Source organism: Streptopelia decaocto (assembly GCF_964273445.1).
Source record: "Streptopelia decaocto genome assembly, chromosome: 11".
NCBI lineage: Eukaryota > Metazoa > Chordata > Aves > Columbiformes > Columbidae > Streptopelia > Streptopelia decaocto.
In genome coordinates this window covers 19,262,720-19,285,511 of record NC_138666.1, presented here as the reverse complement: position 1 = coordinate 19,285,511, position 22,792 = coordinate 19,262,720, and the positions used below count along the sequence as shown (strand labels likewise).

Below are 22,792 nucleotides of genomic sequence, written 5' to 3'. Positions count from 1 at the left end.
CTCCTGTAGTTAGGAGAGATTAGCTGGACAGTATCCCTGACAGTTGTACATTTAATACATTTAGAGAAGATAAATTTGAAACAGCTGAAGCAGATATGAGATCATACAGGACCTTTCTAGGATACTTTTTTTTTCCTTTTAATGACCTTTCTTCAAAAACAATAGTTTCCTTTTAGTTAAGATTGTCTTTAAAGTGACTTTAGAAATATTGAAGGAATAAAACCCCTTTTGTTTTAAGGTTTGGCTTAAGTAACCACTGGGTAATTCTTCCTTCACTGTTTCTTTCCAACAGGTGTTCTCTCTCTTTCCTTTGAAGCTCCTGGTATTAGGCCCTGTTGAGGATCCCATCCATTAAATGCCCATTCAAGACAACAACCTTGTTTTAAAACTTGTTTTAAACAGGTTTCCACCAGCATCATATGCTGCATGCTTAGATTTACCCTACTGAAAACAGAGTACGTTCATTAAAGTCCATGGAATTAATCTTGAGTTAAGAGAGAGAAAATGGAATCTGACGTAGGATGGTGGATGTTTGTTACACTATTCGTGAAAGTCATAGTGGATGAAAACTGCAGGTCTCCCAAGCGTAACACAGGCAGGCGCTCCTGTTCCACACCAGCTCCTGCCTTACTGGTGTGACTGGGGCCTCACTGCAGACCACTTCACTGTTACATCCACCTAAAGAAATTACCAAAGACTTACAGAGCACGGGGGTGGCCCAGGAAATGTGAAGGCAATCTGAAGACTCAGACCTAAGCTGCCATGTTTGCTGAGATTCAAAGTTTGGGCCTGTTTTGTAAATTATGCACATGCAGAATGAGTAACGATGAAACTACAGGAAGCACATATGGGTCAACAGCAGCTATTCCTTTACCTGGCTTTTTCTCTATGCTCAGCTTCACTCTGTACATGATTTGTAAATACCTGTCAGTCCTTTACAGAGATAATGAGTCATTTTTTCAGCTTGTTCCATGCCAGGCGTTAGGATGCTTTCCCGTACCTTGGACAGAACATTACAGGACAAAGAGGAGCTTATCTTGTGTAAATTAATCTCTTTTAATTCAGTGTGTTATAAGTAGCTTCACGTACACGTCTTACAGTAAAAAACACCTGAAAAGCACAGAGTCAGTCATAACAAAGCAAAGTCAATAGGCTCTTTTAAAATTTTACCTGCAAAATGGTGTATTGTATTGGAAACTTAGGATAGCCGTGGGCAAAAAAGCAATCTCAACAAAGGAGCAGAGGCACAGCTAGTTTAGAAAGTTTATTGGTTTAGCTTTGAAATCAAAATCAGCAGCAAAGGGAAAAGGTTTGGTACGAGGGAGAATTCAATTTATCCATTGTTTTAACATTTTGTGCCCACAGTTCTTTTTCTTCACAATAGATGTGGCAGATTCCAGCCACAGAGTCTGTGGTTTTCAAACTCAAGAAGCTGTAAATTTTATAACTGTGCGCCCTGCGGTCAGAGCTGCTGAGTGTTGTGTCTGAAGTCAGGTGGCTGCTGTGTTCAAGGTAGACATTAAACAGCTCTGTTGAGGAACTGGAAATGTTTAAGGAGGTTGTTTGCCAGCTGTAAATTTGGGAGCAAATGCCAGTTGGCTGAAGAGATGCTGGAATGCATCCAGTTAAGTAGACTAGCACTGGAGGTCTTTCCAAATTTGTAGGTCTGATAACTTGGCTGTATGTGCAGACCTGTTATTGGCTTGTTAAGGAAGGACTTTATAATGAATGTTTGAAAATCCGATAGAAAACTTTTTATACACTTATTACTTTGGCAAAATTGCAACTTTGCAATAGTATTGCAGTCCTGATGAAAACTGGGTTGAACATTAGATTATACTATTTTTCAGCTGAGTGCCAGGGACTTGAATGTATATGATTTTGTGCCCGACAGTATTTTGTCTCCACTACGTTCCCAGAGTTTGATTTTGCCCTTTTCTGTGTGGCTGGGGTGATACAGGAGGTGGGAGAGCTGACCGTGATGCAGCTCTTGCTCTGGTAACGTTCCCTCCGGTGGCCGGTGGGTGGGAAGGGGCTCTGGCTTGGGCTGCTGATGAGGAACCGCAGAGGAACTTTGCTTCTCGTGCCCGTCACCATGTGCCCGCTCTCCCAAGTGCGAGAAGGGGCTGGGGCCAGGAGTGCAGGGGAGTGTGGCCCGGCCGGGCTGCGTGCAGCTCTCACCCACAGCCTGCGAGCTTCTGCATCCCTGGCTGCTTGTTCTCTGAAGCGATAGGTGCGAATGTGTCTTGTTCTGACTCGTCCGAGATCATTTCCTCTTCATTCCTTCTTTCTGCTGAAGCACCAGGAGAATGTTGCTCTAACAGGAGTAAAACTGGTTGCTGCTTTTCCCTTCTCATCCTCTCGCGTTCTGAATTCTGTTGTTCAGGATGCATTTGTTCTGTTTCTTGCCTCTACTATAAAAACGTAAAGAGCACTTTTAGAAAACAAGTGTTCAGTCTAATGCATTGAGATATTTTTATTAGAGAAGTTTTAAGCTTTAGTGTTTTTTTTGGCCAGTGACGCAGCAGAGTTTTATGACAGTTGTCAGAATCAAATGAGACAAGGGCTAACCCTTGCACAAGGTCTTGAGGTAAGGACAAAACCTCCTCCTCTTCTGACTCCAGACTTACTAAAAGGCCAGATAGAATTTCAGTCTCCACTTGAAGGAACACAGAGCACCTACTGAAATGGGAAACAGTGCCTCCCCATAGGACCATGAAAGAGAAATCTGACTTTGTTCATACATTAGCCAGATCTTTTCTAAAAGAAAGGAGAAAATAAAGCTGCTCTTTGACATTGTTTCTGGCTGCCCAAGATGCTGAGATCTGTGCTAATACCTTGGACTCATAGACCTTTGAATGAGTAAAAGGAAATTAAAGCATTTTGAGGTCTGCTCTGTAAAAAAGAGTAAAATTGGTTTAATTAGGAATAGTTTTCCAGGGCTCAGTTCTTGTAAGGGTTAATGCACTATATTTTTTCCTGAAGCACATGTTCAGAAACCTTACACGTTAGATATTTGTCTCAATTTGTCCTTAAGAGAAGGACAGTAGAGTGAACACCTATTATTGCAACCTGGTTTTCCTAGAAACTCTAATGCCCGTGGACTTGATGTTCAAGATTCAAAGTGACTGTGAACAGCTGTTTTAACAGAGTTGGACTTTTTGATATCAGCAGTTGGACAGCTTTGTAAGAATAAAAGTGTGTATTGAAGAACCATTTTCCTTCATCTGAAGGGGCTGTTAAATCTTATGAAATATTTACATCAGATAGTGGTGAATAGTGAAGGAAGAAGAAAGGTCCTGAAAGACGTTCCGTTGGTAACAGTTTGAACAGAGCCCGGCAAATAGGGCACAGAACCACACATTGATGAACGAGCATAAAAACTATGGGCGTTCTGTGAGCATGGCAGAGGCTTTCTGGCAAGAAGGTACAAGGTGAATCTGTGAATCTGTGCGGGCAGCGCAAGGTTACGCAGCAGCCTCAGATCTAACGTCCTATAATTTCAGAGAGTTTGATTTTAATACGGTTATTGTAAAACAGTTGTGATGTAAACAGACATATGTGACTCACCCCTAAAGCAAATACAGAAATACTATTTCTATCAAGAATATTCAGTAAAAATACAGAGGTCAGTAATCACTCTCAGATCCGTTCCTTCCATAATCCCACAGGTGCTGTGAGGTGCTCACGAGTTGTGCTTGGATGGGTGAGATGAAAACCTTCACATCAAAGACTTTAATGTATTCATGCTTGGAAGTTCTTCTAATGTGACTCTTCCAATGAAACGGCACAAACTCTCTCTTTTGGAAGTACTTTGCCTTTTAGATTTCTAATTCCTATATTCTCCATTTGGATCATTATTAAGGTCCACTGACTGAAATAAAAACTTTGGCCACTAAGAATGGCAAATATAGCGTCAATTTTTCTTTCTTCTAGCAAAGCCAACAGTCCGCAGCCCAGCTCCTTCCTGCGTTCAGCATTACTGAGCTGCAGGTCGTGTAAATTTGGTCTGAATTTTCACCATCATGGGTAATTTCTGTTTTCCTATAAGTACATTTTCAGAATACTTTAAAACCCTTGGCTGCATTTCAAAGTGTTATTATATTTCTTGGTCTTAAATGGCAGAAGTGCAAGTTGGTTGCTATTTTATGAACCCAGTCTATACAGAGTTCAGTTCTACCTATATGGATGGCTTAAGCCCTCGGGTTAGACAACATGTGAACTTAACTGATATTTTATTAATATTTTGAATGGCATTCATTAACATAGGTTGGAATTGTACTTGAAATGCTAGTGCTTCTCAATAGCATATTTAGGAACCGAGGTTAGCTACACCTGCTCTTTATATTACTAGGACCAGGCTGATATTGGTGAAGAATTAAAACTTAGCAGAGCTCTGTAACTGTAAACTTTTGCAATATTTTATTAAGCATGACTATAAATGCACTTTGCTGCCAAAAGTAGCTTCTAAAAATGTTTTTAAAGAGAAATTTCTCTCCAAATTGAGTTATATGTCAGATGGTCATGCATCTTGCATTGATTATGGTTCAGACTTGAAATGAATACAGTGAATTTTAGAAAGTAGCCGAAATGAAAACTGCAATATAATTGATCACTAAACCAGAGACCCGTGAGCCCCAGGCTCCCTGAGCTCAATGACACAGACTGTCTTTACAGTCAGTAGTCACACTTTCTATCATTTTTTTCTACACATTATGCTAAAATAATGAATGAAAGATTTTTTCCAATCCTTTTTCCCTTGTAGCTCCTCAGGGATGGATCCCTCCTGGACTGAAGCTGTAGGAGCTTCAGTCATCATGAGAAACATACCAGCTGAGGGTCTTCCAACAACCAATCTGCAGAGAAAAATATTGTTTTACAGGAAAAAAGAAATGAACCTGTTTTATACCCTCAGCCTGAAGAAGGGAGGAAGCCATCTCCACGCACCTCTGCTCCCTCCCCGTGTCTATACTGCTGCTTTGCTCAAGCTTATTTCGGTAGAGCACGAGTCTTGCTTACCTAACGGGCAAAGGGTTCTCGGTCCACAGGAGGCCCTGCGGGAGGACCCCCGGGCTCTGCCTGCTGGTGGGAGGCGGTTTCTCGCCCTCCCCGATCCCTGATGCACCCAGGCCCCCCAACGCCGTCTGACCTGGCGGAGCGTGGTGCTGAACTGCTGCTGATACACGCCCTGCAGGTGTTAGTCCAAGCAAACGCTTTGCCGTTTAGGAATGACTTTGATGGTTTTCAGTTTATCAAAAAATAGGTCTCCTGCAATTTCTTAAACAATTATGGCGTGTGTAAGTATATTATGTGTCTATTATGTTTGGTTTATCTTCCTTCAGAATGACAGAATCCTTTTCTTCTACTCCCCCCCCCTTTTTTTTTTTGAACGAACCCCAAATACCCCTCTATAGATCCTGTTACAAGGCAAGAATCCTGGGATTGCTTGGGAATATACATTTTCCAAAACCAACAGTGAAAACAAGACAGCTGTCAGAAAGCACAGCTACTCCTGGGTGACGGTGCAGTCGGAGTGCTCGGCTACTTGTGCTGGCGGTAGGTGACCTTGGGAGCGCCAGCGGGCTTTTTCGCTTTTTAAAGCATCGCAAACATCTCAGCTGCTTTTAATTTTGCAAATGTGTATCAGTACATACAGGGGGTTACACTGAACACCTGGACCTTATTTTTTAATCTGCCAACTTATAGATGAAGGACCTTTGTGCTTCCTTTGTGGTAAAAATGTCATGGCACTCTCAATTCCTGTCACGGTGACTCGGTCATTTTTCTTTAGGTCAATCCATATGCATATGATATCTTGCTGTTGAAGTAATGCGGGGATTAAATATGTCATTTGATGTTGTTGTAATTTGGGAACGCAGAAAGATACCAAATAATGAGTAAATTTATCTTATCTGTAGAGAGTAATTGAAGACAAAAATATTATCAAGACCTTTACTGACAGTTGCACCCTGCTCCTCTGTTTAATTAAAACTATTGAGTTCTGCCAGGTCAAAGTCTGAAATTCTGTATAAGTTGAGGATTTCTTAGCACCATATTCCTCCAGGTGTTCACTTTGTGCAGACCATTGCTTTGTTTTTCTAAATCCAGGCTGTTCTGTCAGTGCAAGTAATTCTGGGGTGCAATGAAAGCAGAAAACTGGCATCTGGGGAGTCCTACAAAGAGTTGAGAATTTAAATTTTAGTGGCCTTTAAATTGGAACTGGGTCATATAAATAAGATAATATGATGCAGTTGTCTTTAATATCAAAGAATAAGAATGGCTGACCAAGGAAATGCCGTGTTGTGCTCCTGTATTGGCAAAAAAGTCCAGGTGAAATTCAGGCGTATCTTGCTATTGTGTTGTCAAACTGTTTATGGAAGAAAGACCCACCACCAGCACTGCAGATATAAAACACGACACCTGTATTTTTCTTGCTTCCCTTTGAAACAAGTGAAGGTTGCAGCATAGATACAAAGATGATGGAAACAATCCTGTTTCCAAATATGACTTGCTGTGCCCAGTGAACCACGTGTGAGGTGAATGATACATCTCACAGGATGAATCTATCAAAGGCATTTGAAGTCTTCTCTGTGATGTGTCCTGATGTTGACACTAGATAGAGTTCAGGTACAGGAACCTGTGGAATTCTGAAGCATGTAAAATATACTGTAAAAAGCTGCAGAACGTTCCGTTGCAGTTCAATGTGCATGAGCAGAGCTCTGATCAGGTGCTGCCGGTTTCTGCAAGGAATTAGGACTTGAAGAGTGACGCATTTTCGCTGGGGGAAGATTCTGCAAATATGCTGTTTATAACTAGAATGTTTCATCTGACTTCAATAGTAACTGTGTTACAGAGAAGGAAATTAATGTTAAAAAGGTGTTGCCAAATTAAATCCTATTTTATTTAGTTCAAGTCAGTGTAATTGTACAAGGGATGAGCTTGGGCTTGTTAAGTTAAAATTCTTCCCTATTACTTTTTCTCTTATAGTTTGAGTAAACGTTTATTTCACTGTATTTTTTTCTCCTACTTCCATAGGACACATTACAGCCAAAGCAATTTGTTTAGAAGATCATCGTACACGAGTTAATTCCTCCTTTTGTGGCCCAAGGACGAAGCCTTTAAGTGAAACAAAACTATGCAACACTAATCCCTGCCCAGCGTTGTGAGTTTTGTTTCTTTTTTTGTACCTTTTTGCTATGTGTTGCCACAAAAGCATTCCTCTCCGATAGGCACACAGAGGTGTATGGCCGGCTGGATGAACCCGCTTTATTCTGTAACGTAAACCAGTAATTGTTTAACAATGTTAATTGTGTAGGCTTTGCCCAAGGATAATAATGAGGCGGTACTTGTAGGGCTGCTGAGCGAGAGCTCCCGCGGGCCGCGGCGGCTCCGGCACCGCGCGGGGTTGGCTGTGCGCTCAGCAAACCTCCGGCTCTTGGAGGCCTGCTCTGCCACCTTTGCTCACCTTGAAGCAATAAGGCCATTTCCCGAGTAAAGCGGTTCTCCCTGCGTGGAAGCTTGGCCCTGTGACTCAGATTCCACAGATTAGATGAGCTTAAAAGGATCTTGTGAAGTGTAATTAGTGATTTTTGGACAAAATGCCCCACAGAGTATTACGATACCAAGGCGAGGACTATCTAAACCAAACAAATCATCACCATATCACAGTATGTTTGGGATTGGAAGGGACCTCAGAAGATCATCCAGTCCAATCCCCCTGCTGGAGCAGGAACGCCCAAGTGAGGTCGCACAGGAACATGTCCAGGCGGGTTGGAATGTCTGCAGAGAAGGAGACTCCACAACCCCTCTGGGCAGCCTGGGCCAGGCTCTGCCACCCTCACTGGGAAGAAGTTTCTTCTCAAATTTAAGTGGAACCTCTTGTGTTCCAGTGTGAACCCATTACCCCTTGTCCTATCATTGTTTGCCACCGAGAAGAGCCTGGCTCCATCCTCATGGCACTCACCCTTTATATATTTATATATTTATATATTTATATATTTGTATATTTATATATTTATATATTTTTATATTTTTATATTTTTATATTTTTATATTTTTATATTTATAAACATTAATAAGGTCACCCCTCAGTCTCCTCTTCTCCAAACTAAAGAGCCCCAGCTCCCTCAGCCTTTCTTCATAAGGGAGGTGCTCCCAGGAGCAATGCTCCTGGCACCCACAAAAATAAATATGGTGACATTGCCCATGTGAACAATCTTAATTTCTGAAAAAGAAAAGAAAGGTGAGATGCAAAGGAAGACATTGACGTATAGATAAGCATTTAGAATCCAGCTGGTCTAAATCAACAGAGCTCCTTTAAAAACAAGGGAGTTACACTGATTTATGGTAGCTGCGGTAAGGGTCCTTTGGAAAAAAAATGTTGTGTGCTCACATAATTAAAGACAGTATTAAGTGGCTTAGAATATAAACAGGTAGAGTTAAGGACACATTGGACATCTTCTGCTGGTTTTTTCACTTCTGGATTCCTAAGTTTGCAACCTTAGCATTATTTTAATTTTATATTAGAGATCAGAAAAGCTGTACTATGTTGGATGAGGCATTTTGTCTTCCAGAACAGGAGATTTTTCTAAAGATGAAAAATATTAACGTGTTTCAGTGGAAAATAAAGACAGTTGGAGATGCCTTGAGGCGCACAGGCAGCAGAAGGCAGAGGACATGGAGGAAGCTCCAGCCCTGGTGTCATCTCTGGGCTGTGCTTTGCGGTCATAAACACAATGGTCTGTAAAAGCAATTGGCAAAGTGCCACCCCCCATACTTCATAAAGCACCACATTTAATGAAGTTTAATAGGAAGCATTCCCCATCTCCCCTAGTCTGGAAGAGGATGATGGGGCAAAGCAGAAAGATGTATATGTTCTACAGTGGTTTTGGTTTTACTTAAAAATCCATAGATCGTAATATGTTGAACACACTAGAAAATAGTCCAGTAATAGTCTGGAATTTCCTGCAAAATTTAAAAATTACAGCAGAGTACACAAAATCCAAATGGCAAATTATACACTGTGACCACAAAACAATAGAGAGAAAATTTAAATAACTGTAAGATGTGACGTGAGAGCCCCAAGTTCCTGCTTCAGCAGTTTCTTTAGATTGTGTTTAGCCACATGATTTTCTCAGTATCGATTTTAAGTAATGTTTGTAGCCAAACACAATCTGTTCATATGCGACTTATCTTCTGCCAGAAGTATTTTTATCCAATGAGCGCAGAAATGTGTCTGTCATGTTCCCAGGAGTCTTCCTGAGCTGTTGGTGCACACCTTCACTTTGATGCAGCATCGCTATGCTATAGAGCTTCACCAAAATCAGAGTCAGTTCTATTGACCACACACACAATTTCCCATTTCTATTAGCCAGAGATCACGGTGTATTTTGAATATTCACTGTCACTGAAAATGCTGAATTTTGACTCACAGGGAAATGTTTTTATGCTGAAATTGCTCTGATATTCTTAGGTTTACTACTTTAAAACAGTTAGTGAGTTGAACCCTAAAATGATTACAGAAAGAAAAATTGTAAAATCCTCGAGCCATCTATTCAACTCGCTAATTAGTTATTTTAAAAATCCTTGGGATATATTCATGTATGGAGGATCTATATGTGGGACCGTGTCTTCAATTAACAGATTGCCATTCAGCTGAGTGAAACTATGCTAGAATATCTCTGCTGAGTGCTCTGCCCAGAAAGTCACGGCATGTAATACATCCCATAGAACCAAGACTGCCAACAGCAAAACATGTATTCCTAAATACCACAGAGGAAACAAAGAATACTTAACAGCCAACAAATAAAGCAAAACAAAATATGGTTAAGAATAATAGGCAAGGGAGGGAGGTGAATAGTAGATGAGACACAAGCGTGTCAGTTTTGTGACATAAAAGAGACTGCAGACTTATAAAGGTCAGAGAGGAATAATTGCTGCATAAGAACAAAGACTTATTAGTCTGAGTAGGAACAAACTACCGTCCCAACAGTAAGAACACAGAGAGGCGGCAGAACTGCACGCTGTTGTTGTTGGATTTCAGAGCTGCCAAATCTGGTCATAATTATTTGGTTATTTGAGCTAATGAAAGATACTCTTGGATCGCAGCCCAGATACTCTTGGAAAATGGCGGTTTACTAGAGGACATTCAAGTAGGTTTATTGCTTTCTCCTCTGCAAGGAGGGGAATGTCCCGGGCAGCTACAGTGAGTAAACCGTTAGAATGAACACTTCTGGTTGCTCTACCCATCGCCATTGTCAGAAACGTCCAGGCAAAACAATTAAAACTTGTAGAATGGGTTAAAACAATAAGTTTTTTTCTAGAAGTGTGTATTGCAATGCTCCAGATATTTATAAAACAGACGAAAAGGAAACTTCTGTCGTGTTCTGGAATTACATAACTACTGACTTTTCACATTAGTATGTCTTTGTCCTTAAATTAGCGCTTTTTATATTTCCCACTGCTTTTGGCAGTTGCTGAAGTTACTAGACCGAGAGTTGGGATTTCTTCTGTTCCCAAAGGGATTTTCCCGAAACAGGCTTTTTATATGTTTTTTACAAACAAAAATTAGCTTTGTTTTCAGGCAGACATGAAGAGACAGGCAGTGGGTTTAATTTCACAGTTGAATTTGAGACTAGAACCTTTTAGTGGCAATGTGCTGGTTTAAAATCTTTAGTTTAAATTCAGTCCTGCCTTTGAATAAGAGTTCTCAACTTGAATAATAATTTAGTCATGATCTCCTTTGTTTCTTCACTTCTGTTTTCCTATCATTGCGTTGTTATTTATGGTGTTCCATTGTAAGCCTGGAGGACAGAGACACTTGGTTGTACGTTAGCAAAGTGTCCACAAGGTCTGGGGACGGCTCAGTGCATCAGTAGTAGAAATACTGAGCAGCTATTGGCATTTCAAACCCGAGACGTTCACAATAGTTCTTCAGACTTCGTGTAACTTCAGTGCCATGACACGTAACTGAAGGGTGCCTGCGACTGGGGTAGAGATTTGCCCAACAGCATTTGCTTGTTAAATTTCCTCTCTTTTATTTAGATTCCGCATCATCTGTCTGCCCAATTTATTAGACATTTAAACCCTCCAGACAGGAATGACAGGAGTGCTGATTTTAGAAAGCAAGTTCTTTTAGAGGCCAGTGAGTTTTGACATAAACAGCCCTGGATGGCACCTTGTTGCCAACGCTGGGTGCCCGGTGTGAGTGTAACGGCACACAAATGCGTTGGGAGGTGCATGTTCAGCTAAACTGGTCCCAGTCCTTCCCTGCCGTGCCCCTTCTTCCCTTATATCCGCTTAGGTGAATCTTCCTCCTCCACCCTGTCTTATGAGAGGGATGTAAAAAGGAAAAAAATGTCATGACAAAGGGCAGAACTTTCCAATAATCGAACCTCATGGATTTATTGAACTCCTCTCCATCTATCTGGCTTCTTTGGCCTCACGCCTGTTCGTGTATTTAGAGGTCTCTCCAGCAGGTAAAGTGACAGAGGATCATTCTTCTTCTGTTTTAGAGAGATTTTTTTCAGTTAAAAGCCTAGATGTGGTTAAAAAGGAATGGTGACTTGTTAGCCAGACCCTTAGATCTTCTAGATATCCCACCAGCCTCAACAGCAGCATCTCCCTCAGTCCCTGTGGAATTCCAGATCGGGTTTGTGGGCAAGTCGGTTCTGGTAGATGGGAACTGTACGTAAGTAATACTGGTTTTTCTAGTTCTGTGACTTCTATTTCATCCCTAGCAAAATGCTCCAAGCCTTAAAGATAGCTTATGTAACTGAGGCTTTTTGATTGCTTGAACAGATATCAGTGCATCCGAGAGCGGGCTGAGCAGAGTCCTGAGCGATTCACATTTGATAGGTGGCTCATGTGTGTTGGTTTTCCAAAGCTAAATGGACGTATATTTTTCTCACTTAAGCTGGTCAACAGGTGAATGGAGCGAGTGCAGCAAATCCTGTGGAGGAGGACAACAAAGCCGTCTCATTCAATGCGTCCAGAAAAGGGCTTTCCAAAGAGAGGAGGCCGTGGCGCACTCGCTGTGTCCCGTCAGCACCCCCGCGCAGGTGCGGCCCTGCAACAGCCAGGACTGCCCCCCCGAGTGGAGCCTTGGGCTGTGGTCTCAGGTAACTGGGAGAAAAACTTACTTGTTCTTTCTGCTGGCATAATGAAAATATTGCCCAAAACTTTGCTCAAAAGGAATAGTGCAAACTTTGTGAAGATCAGCATTTCTCAAGTGTTCATTAAGATAATACATAAGCTATGTATATATTTTAACTCGCCTTCCTAGGTACCAGGACAGAAGAGGACACGTGTCCTTTTTGGTACATACAAGTAGATGGATAATTTTTTCTGGTTTCATAACTTAAGGCTCTGTGCATTCTTCAAAGCCATTAACCTCCCTCTGAGACTACTTCCCACAGCAATATTAACTTCTCTCAGAAATGACAGGCACTCAAAGGACGAAGAAATAACTGGGGTTAGATTGCATATTCATGCACACATATGTGTGAATTGTGGGTTGATAAATTTCTGGTTGACGTTCGCTAATCTCTTCTGTATCTTTGCCTTTGTTAGAGTAGCTATTCCCCTGCAGACAGAGCTCACTGCAGTGAGTTGCCATGGGCAGACTCTGTGTGCACACACCCTGCTCCATGAACCGCCTGACGTTAAACCAGCCCCAGTTTAAAACCACACACACGCTTACACAAACCTCATCTCTGCCCTTTTTTCATTACTGTTGATGCCGGTATAAGCTGTTAATGTAAGGATAAATGAGGTACTGGGAAACCTGGGATTTAAGAGAGAGCTCATGGTACACTTATATCAAAAGGAGCTACATTATTTTTATTCTTCCACCTTCATTTAGTGCGATTCAATGTAGATTTAAATTTACTGGAGCATCTATTCCTTGTGTGTACACTTCTTGGTACTGTTACTCTTTAGGCGTCCGAGAACGCCTTGACCTGAGCGTTCCCAGCGGAGAAGCGCAGCCGCCTCTCAGGGCAGCGCGCTCTAGTGTCCCATGGTGGATGAGTAACTACTCCATAGTCCATCCTAACAGCGTCTGAACAGCCAAAAAGTGACTTTTTCTTCCAGTGTATGTGAAGGAAACCTTAGTGTGGCAGGAGATTATAAAAACCAGGTATGAGTAGATACTTAGAAAGCAACAGCCGAGTCTTTAAACACATTCAACTTTCCTTCCTCTAAAATTAAAATAATACTAAAAAGGCTATTTTCCTTCCCTTGAGGACGTGTACACTTCAAGTTGGGATTTTCAAATAAGCCTATAAAAATTAAGTTCACAAGTCCTGCTGAAGTGCAGTGAACCGGCCTATCGCACGAGTTAGTGAGGATGTGAAGATTCAGCTGAAAGCTGTTATAGCAGACTCAAAGGAGTTAAGAGGAAAAAAATGCAAAATCCCCAGCCTTGCTGCACGAATGAGAGGAACTTTTAATGAAAGCAGTTAGATTAAAACCACAGGTTTTCAGCATGCGGATGTTTCTGCTGCATCCTCAGTACAACTCTGCTTTCGTTAATCTTCAAAAAAACAGTTGGGATTTAATACGGAGGGTGATAGTGCAGGATTCTGTTTTGGAATGTGCACCTTAGTCATTAGTAACAGGGAGGACAATTAGAAGAGGATGCAAGAAGGTGTAAAGCTGGCAGCATTATTTCAGGACTGTTTATTTCTTCATTTCATCAGAAATGGCTCATTTGTGCGTTTTGTTGTACGCTAAGGCAATGAAAACTATTGAATGTCTTTTCAGCTGAACCGAAGTGCAGCAATGTGTATTTATTCACTGGCAACTTGTCCTAAGCCTCAGTTGTAATCTTGGCAATTGAAATACATCTGGTCAAACTTCTTCACCATTGTCTGTATCAGATTCTGTCCTGTAGCGAGATTCATTTGGTGAAGGATTATGTACAGATTCCCCGGGTGGTTTTCTCTGCCTCTGGCTCATCCCTCTGGGCCAAGGTGAGGACAAAATAACAAATAGCTGAGAACGTCTTGCTGTGGGAGATTGTGCGATGGGAAGTCAGGACCAGCTTTCAATGATGCCGTCCAGGGAAAAAAGCGTTTTGCTCACAGTCCAGCTTTCCTCATCTGCGGAAGAGAGATATTGCTTTTCTGTCCTACATGGGGACTGGAAGAGCTCACGGTTTAGACTAAGAGAGCACTTAGAACAATGTTTTAGAAGTGACATACAGATGTTACTGTTACTTATTTACCCATAAAATGTCAAGTTTACTTATACTATAATGGGAGCTACACAGCACATTAGCCATAGTTTCTATGCTCTGCTATAAAATACAGATAATGGCAATTTTCATTTCCTCTGGTTCAAATGACTCTTTCTTTCCCTCACAGTGCTCCAAGACTTGTGGGAGAGGTGTTAAGAAGCGGGATGTCTACTGCAAAAGTACCGGTTCTCCCAATGCTAAGATCTTGCCCGAAAGTATGTGCAGCAGAGACCACAAACCCGAATCCCAGCAGAGCTGTGTGCTGGGACGCTGCCCCAAAAACGAGCGGCTCCAGTGGGTGATCTCTTCCTGGAGCGAGGTAAAGCGCTGCAGCTCCTTGTCATCTCCCTTGCCTGCCCTTGCTGCCAGTTCTTTACATCCGGATGTGGTTAGATGTACCCTCTATGTTTTTGTTTTTCAGGACTTCCACTGACTTAGATCCATATTTCAGTTTACGCATTATGAAACATGCTGTTTGTGGTTTTAGTTATATAATGCTTTTGTAGTTTCGCATAATTTGGGGTCTCTTGCGTATATGTTCTCCTTTGTCTGAAAGGGTTTCTGTAGATTTCCAAGGTGTGCTTTGCTTTTGCAGTGCTCAGCCTCCTGTGGCCCAGGTGTACAAAAGCGAGAACTAAAATGCGTGGAGAAAAGCATCAATGGGAAGTTGATCACCTTTCCTCAGAGAAGATGTAGGAACATCAAGAAACCAAACATGAACTTGGAAGAAGCGTGTAACAAGGGAGCCTGTCCATCACAAACAGTGTACAACATGGTGTCTGGCTGGTATTCCTCACCCTGGCAGCAGGTAGGAATGGAAAACTTTCTCACCTCTCTCTCCCTGTGCAGCTAGCGCTTTCTCTAGCACTGTTTCATGTCTTGGCTTTTATGGAGTTTACAAAAAGGGGCAAGTTTCTCTACACAGTAGCTCAAGTAGCATCCCCCAGTGCTTTTCACTGCACAGCATTAAAGAACAGAACAACGGTGATGTGTCTGTTGACTCTTGGACGGTGCATCCACCGTAATGAGAAGCCGAGGTTGCAGTACAGGCTTAGAGAGCACCAAACCTAGAAGAGTCCGTGTCATATGCCCCAGAATGGACACTGTGAGAGTGGCACAAACACCTGGCAGGTGTAAAATCCTGAAGACCACACCACTGTGACTTTAAGCAATGTGAGTCCAAGCTCCCTGCAGTAAAGCCAGCTCCAGTCTTACAGTGAGCTGTAGTCCAACGTTCAATTGTGCAGAGGAGACATCTCCAGCACCAACAGTCCACAGGCGTACCCTGCATGTCGCCATTCCCCACAGGTCACACCACTCAGCCACTGAAACATGATGCAGCTGGTCCATCGTGTGCCATTGCTGCAGCTCATTTCTTTTTACTGAAACTGAAGAATGTCACCTAAAAATATTATTCATGCTCAAGAAGCACTACATTCCACACTCATTTTCCAATGCTTGTTTCTCAGTCTTCTTCAAACTGCACTGTGGTTGAACTGTTACATATCTATATGCACAGTGTATTTTAGCATCTGCACAGATTGCCTGGAATTCCCTAAATACTATGATTAATTATGGGATCAGTCTGTATTTGTTTCTACATTCTTGCAAACAAGCTTCTGTATTTCTGGAACTTATCTGCTTTATGAGTCACATATCAATGACACACACACGCATTTAATAACATCTACATGAAACAATGTATGCCTGACAATTGCAATCAGATGAAAATGATCACATTTATCTTAGAGACAACTTTTCATGAAACACATACAAGTAAAAGGCTTATTCATTTAAAAAATACTTCATAGATCTTGCTGTAAATGCATAGCGTTTTTCCCCAGATGCTGCCATAACTATGGCTCCTGTGGGAGTTTTCTCTTTGTTCAGACAGCAGGATTGGGCCGAGGGGCTCAGCGTTCAAAATAAATCAGTGCAGACAATCAGGAACAGGTTTTCTACATTTTTCAGTTTCTGTCCTGATGCCCAAGTAAGAAACCAAATTTTCATCAGAGTCCTTATGTAACTAAACTCTGCGAAGGGAGAACAGATGCACACATCTTTGGAAAGTCGGTCCTGACGGGGGTTGCTGAATGGCAACACACCTAATCCTGACCCCTTTGTCTTTGAAAGCCTCATCCGAAGCCCTTGAAAGTTACTCCTCGGCTTTCATGGGCTCCCAGAGAATCTGTGCAGTGAAAGACGACTTTGCTTTGTCCCTTCGTGCAGTGCACGGTGACGTGTGGAGGGGGAGTGCAGACCCGGAGCGTGCAGTGCCTGCGCCTCGGCAGACCAGCGTCAGGGTGCTCGCCCCAGCAGAAACCTGCCGTCCTGAGAGCCTGCAACACCAACTTCTGCCCCATCCCTGGGAAAAGAGGTAAAACTCCGCTCTGCATGCCACAGCAGCGCTGCTTGCCTAGAACTCCATATCCGGCAAAAATCACCCTTTGCGCTTACACCTGCTGAAGATTTACTGTTTGGTGTGTTCCTTACACAAATTAGTTTTTCCCAGACTTTCCAGCTTTCCAGTTACTCTCTGATACTACAGCATCTCTCTTCTCAAAGTGAACCCTCTTAAAGCAGACTTGGGAGTGTACGTGAGACAGGAGAGTTTAAAACAGGGATATGTTAAAAAAAAAAAGGCATGTCATTTGGTTCTGCATCTTTACGCTATCTTTTTGAACAACACAGGAGAATACTATGCTGCTAATGTTTTATGATTAAAAATAGCAACTCTTGAACTAAGCACTAAGAACTTGCCATTTATTGTCAGTCTACCCAAGCTTCAGATTGCACCCATATCCCAGGAGTCAAAAAATGCTTGGTTTAGAATGTGCTTCCTCTTCTTATTGCTTCTGATCAGCGTATGATGTGAAATGAAGCTCTGTCCCACCTGGGGCTGCTCTGTCCCTTTCTGCCCCTTCAGTGTGTTTGGGATTCTAGAGGAGCCGGAGGAATCAGATGTTTTGTGTCACTCTGAATGATGGAAGTGAAATGATCTCAGACACCACAGAGAGAGGTACATTAGCCCCATGCCATGTACTTGCTCACAAGCTGATCACAGTTTGTGACTTACCTGCAGGAAAAAAGCTCATGGAGGTCCAGGTTTGTCCATTCACTGGTTAGCTCAGTTTGCTAAAACACTTTACACATTAACTTTCAAAGTACCATACAGTAACTGTCTGGTTACCATTTTAAAACTGGGAGCTGAAAGTAACCTCTATGAAACTTAGGCCGGATTGCAGGAGAAGGGGTAAATGGAGTTGGGAACAAAGGGCACACACTGGCCCTGCACCCCGTAAATCGACACCAGCAGCACCCTGACCCGTGCGGGTTCCCGGCACTCACTGTGCACAGCACCCTGTAAAACCCACCCAGCTCCGCTCAGACTGTTCCAGACATGCAGAGTGTCAAACTGATACATCAGGGGACCTGAATCCAAACAAGGATATAGAGATGAAACAGTCCTAAGAGGGATAAGTAAATAGTTCTGCTGTTTTTATAAGTGAATGTTCTCAACACTTCAAATGAACCTTCCTAAAAAGTGCTGCTGTACCTCGGAGTTTCTGTATTACATTGTTTTCTGTCACGATATAGCAAGCACTTTTCTTTCAGCCCTGCCTTCCTCTGCTATATTTCATGTCTGGAGTAATGTCTGTTATTAATTTTGGCTTTGGCCTGTTTTCCTCTCTCCTCACATCTGCAGGAGCCCATTCCCCTTCATTTTAACTGGGTCGTCAGGCTCTAGAGATCAATTCTCTCTCCACCGCTCTCTAACTTTCTGTCTAAACCAGCGAAAACAGGGAACCAGCTGTGCTGGAATCACGTTGAAGCAAATCAGTCTCTATTATCAGCCATGCAGCTCCAGCTCAGTGATCACAGTCAAGAAATTATTGTTTCAGGGAGAGTTTACACTTTCCTAGACAAACTGGGTCGTTTCCATCCCTCTGTTAGATGCAGTTACGGTCACCATAACTCCTAGTAAATCCAACTGCTTAAAATGAAGGGAAATTTAAACAACATATCAATATTGAGTAAATAAAAATAAGGAACTGATGGCCTGAGCCACAGCCATTGAAGTTTGTGGGACTCTTTGTGTTCACTCCAATGGTCTTTGGCTTAGGTCCCAAGGGTGAAGGTGTTGGCCATACCTCTGTAATGGTAGCACTGCACTCCCATCTTCAAAAGGGACATGGAGATTTATGAACCTTGCCTCCTCCGCGCTTATACAGTCTTTTGTTAAACAAAATTACCTTCCATGGCAGGAGAGCTTTTTCCTAACTTAATCGGAACAGCTTTCCTCGCTTTGTGCTGAACTCCCCGTTCCGTCCCCTCTGACACCCAGCTGAACACAAGCAATGCTGCAATGCTCTGCAGGAAAGGGCTGCGGGGGTATTTTCTTTACATACCTTTAGCATTTACAGACAGGCTTTTGTTTTTAAAAAGAGGAATAAAATGCCATCTTTAAAATATATTATTATTATTAAATTATTTTCTTATTCATTCAAATAAATTTGAGGTTGACAGAGGTATACAGACCCACCTTTGCCATTATATAAAAGGGAATTAAACAAACCCAAGCAAGTAGTGACTAATCAAAAGAAGTTCCTATAGAAGGACCGAGTGAGTCCTGGCCCACAAGAAGCTGTCGGGGAGGGAGCGTTTACCTTGTGTGGCTCAGCTGATCTGGGAGCACAGACAGCGGTGCCCAGATTGTTCCTCACTGTCTCCCTCTAAATTCCTTTTATTGACCATGTAAACAGTAGTTCTGAGAGTGAACTGGAATCTTTTCCCATGCTCACAGGAGATTGCAGCTTAGCTATAAATTTTGCTAAACCTCATTTAAATGTCTTTACTGCTTTTGCAGACGTGGTGAATTTGTTTATAAATCATCCACATGAATGATCACTTTGCTCTTTTAAAGAAACAGAAAGCATCCACTACAAAACTATAGAACACAGCAGCTATGAAATGTTTTTAAAGCAACTGGGCTGTATGGAGAAACGGTCTGTACATAAATTTAAGTGAAATAAAATCTTAATTGAAAAATACAGTTTATTTATATTTGCAATTAAAAGCTAGGCTTTTCAGAACTAAACATCGTCAGCCTGTCTCATCTCCCATTGCAGTTAATTAAGATTTCACCAACATGCTATAGTCAAATTCCTAAAAGCCTGATTCATGCCACCAAACTAAAGTGTCTAAGAAGAGAGATTTCTGGGCCTCCCCGCATAGTCAAACAGGGAAATGAGTCCTTGTGGGAAGCGCTGGGACACAGCACGTGGCTGGCACCGTGTGCTAATTCCTTTAGCCTCTGACCCTCCTGTTACATTAGCTCTGTCTCTAACAAATCAACAAATTAAACATCCCTTAACAAATTAAAAAAGCAACTAGTATTTGTGAGCTGAAAGCTGGTTCTTAGCTCCTCTTTGAATTGAGCCTCCCATCGTGTTTTTAGTACTACCAAATGCATACGGGTGTGCGGAACTATTGCCTGACCTGGAGTCTCAATAAACACCGTCTTACCATATTGCTTGGCTTTCTTTCCTTCAGACGATCCTTCTTGTGTGGATTTCTTCACGTGGTGTCATCTGGTACCCCAGCATGGTGTCTGTAACCACAAATTTTACGGCAAGCAATGCTGTAAATCTTGCACAAAGAAGAACTGATAGCAGCGTGTTATCTGAACCCTTCAGTGACAGCATTCTCTTCTTCAATTTACGTTGGAATTAACTTTGCTTTGAGGCAAGACATGGTGCCACATAAACCACTGATGGAAGAGACGTGTTTTCTGAGGGAACGTTTGAGGTGCAGTAATTGTTGGATATGTTGAAAAAGGAATGTTTCTATTTTTTTTTCTTTATTTGCTGACCTCGCTAAAGTACAGGGTACTCCAGATCACTTGAACACTGAGACTCGAGGGGCAGTTCTTCGTTCTTTAGACGTGTCGTTTTGCACTGTTGTGTGTTTTGAGGAAGAAATTAAGGTAAGGAAGCCTTTTCTGGCTAATTTACCAGAACGCAGAAGAGATCGGGAGCTCAAGGAGGAAGGTTACAGCATGGCAGCACGACAGATCCTGCTACCGAAAGCATTTCCTTTCTTATTTCCTATGGTACTGTGGTCCCAGGGTAAGGAAGGTGTTCACAGGCTCACCGAAGGACGCTCGCCCGCGGCTGTTGTTGAACACAACCTCACGCCTGGGGCCGCGAGGAGTCAATGGTGCACTACAGAGATACATGGTGCTTCTCTTAGACTTGCTGCTGGAAAAGCAAGTTTTGAAGAATTCATTTTCTGCTTTGTGTGGAAACTCAGAGGTGGTTAAAGAGCAACTTGAAACGTATTCCTAGAAACATTCACCATTAGAATATTTGGACTTTTAATATTGCTGTGTTACAAGTAAAATAGAATTTCATACTGCAACTAACTCAAGGAACTCAGAGTTATTGAGCTCACTGGTTATGTTTTCAACTTTCTAAACTCATTAGATATGTAATTTTGTAATTTAAAGTTGATATTTTAAAGTAGTTTTCTCAGAAGCTAGGTTGTTGGAATGCCGAGATACTGAAGAATGTCTTCCTTTCAGTCTTAAATCTCTCTGCAAATTTGATTCATCCATTACCCAAAGGAAATAGCAAGAATATTGCAGTCCATTAATTCATGCTAAACTTTTCTAAGTAGTTATTTATTCACACAGGTTATATGAAAAAAAAAAGTGGATGATTTATTCTAACTGAATAAAAATCAATTCTATTTTTATACATCCTCCTAATAGTTTTATTTAACTCCGAATGCACCAGCAAACAAAAGAACTGTAAGCATAATGATATTTGTACTCATTCAGTATTGAGATGTTTGGTGACACTATATATCAAATGGTACAACTTAGAAGTTTCTGCATTGAAAGAACACCCGACCCATTTGCCAAACCCATTCGGAGACGGAGCCGCGTCCTGCTGTAATTTCCTATGAGGGGCATATTTATCTAATTCCACCCAATCCCACAACTTTGTTTGATGAATGTAGTTCAGTTTTACTGGTTTTTTAAAGTATCTTTTCAGGGTAAGATTAGCCAGCTCAGCACTAATACCAGACAGTGGGCACTTAAAATTAGCAGTTCCTTTTGAACAATTTAAATTAAAAACATTTATTCTATGATACTTTAAGAAATGATGATTGGAAACATATCTCAACCTACATCGCTCTGTCTCAAAATTGGACATTGTGTAATTATAACCTTTTTTTCCTAGGAAAACTATGAGGTTTTTCTTGTTTTGTTTTTGCAATTGTGTCCTTTTTTATTATTTGATGTAAAATAATTAATTTATTAATGCATAGTTTTTCCTTTATATTTCTTTGCTCACTTGCTTAAGTGACATCCGAGGACAGGAAATGGTAGTGTCACAAAGTATGAATTATGGTGTAAAAAAAGCAAAAAATATAAGTGTAATATTTAATTATTTTATCAGCTTTGTAATAAAGTACTCTAACTGTTTCATTATATTTGGAATTGTAAAATTCAAGAATAAAATATGGAGGTTATAAGTAAATATCAAGTAATAGAAGTTGTACATGCATTTATTTGCTTTTGTGTTGATTGTCATGTAGTAGCTACTCAACAGCGTGGATACATTGTAGCTGCCTTTTAAGAGCAGAAGATGATTCTCATCTGGATGACCACCCTACCATTGAAGCAATTGGATTGTGCCCATTTCAGGCACAAAGAGGCAATACGGACCTGACTTCATGGGCTTATTTTCATAGCAACACAAACGCTAAAACACACAGAAATACAGTTGCTCCCCCCATGTGCAAGACAAAACTGACCTATAGCTCCTCTCAGCAAGGAAAGCGGAAACCTGCGCGTCGCAGAACCAGCGCGATTCTTCCCTGCACGTGTTTCTCTGCAAGGTGGTTTGCAAGATAAGAAGCCTCATTCAACATCGCATTAGGTTTCACAGCTTCTCCCATCTGCCTGGGATACTTGTATCTTTCTAAAAACGGCTCTGCTAAGAAGTTTCCCAGGCAGCCCCTAGTAGGGACGACGTAAATTCACTGGATCGTTTTATACAGACTTTCTCTAACATATATTGGCCATTTTTCCCTTCATTCACCAACACTCGGTTCTCTGACGACAGAAGGCAGGATTGGCTAGTGTTGATAGGAAATACTGAGCATGCTTCTGACTTACAGCATCACCCACTAGGCAATAATAAGCAATAGATCAGTCTGCTCGTGAAAGATTCCCAGCAAGCTCTCTTTGAACAAGATTTGGACTAGTGATTTAAATAATTAATATGCCCACACAAGAATTCAGACTCTAAACTACTTTGTGTTCTGGGCTAGAATTTTGGAATTTAAATGAACTGACGGTTGTCAGTGAATTACAGTGTTGGAGATGGATGTTGAAAGAGGAAATATTGCATAAAGATGTGCTATGGTGGGGTTGGATCAGTCCCAAGTCCACAACTGTTTTACTGCCGAGCCCTTCCAACGCTATTTGGTATACAAAGCTTGGCAGTTTTCTAGAAGTACATTGCTGCAAGGCTCACTTTA

General features: G+C 41.7%; 1 protein-coding gene across 5 annotated transcripts in view; it reads left to right on the top strand.

The window, feature by feature from the left end:
- The window catches only part of ADAMTS18 (ADAM metallopeptidase with thrombospondin type 1 motif 18), a 73,129-nt gene extending 51,328 nt beyond the window's left edge, over nt 1–21,801 (top strand). For all 5 annotated transcript variants that reach the window (XM_082062591.1, XM_082062590.1, XM_082062592.1 and 2 more), the window contains 7 exons: nt 5,415–5,556; nt 7,036–7,162; nt 11,915–12,119; nt 14,367–14,558; nt 14,835–15,047; nt 16,469–16,616; nt 19,793–21,801. In XM_082062591.1, coding sequence (XP_081918717.1) covers nt 5,415–5,556; nt 7,036–7,162; nt 11,915–12,119; nt 14,367–14,558; nt 14,835–15,047; nt 16,469–16,616; nt 19,793–19,908 — 1,143 coding nt within the window. In that variant the 3' untranslated portion in view covers nt 19,909–21,801. The remainder of the gene's footprint in view (nt 1–5,414; nt 5,557–7,035; nt 7,163–11,914; nt 12,120–14,366; nt 14,559–14,834; nt 15,048–16,468; nt 16,617–19,792) is intronic.
- The last annotated feature ends 991 nt before the right edge of the window (nt 21,802–22,792 follow it).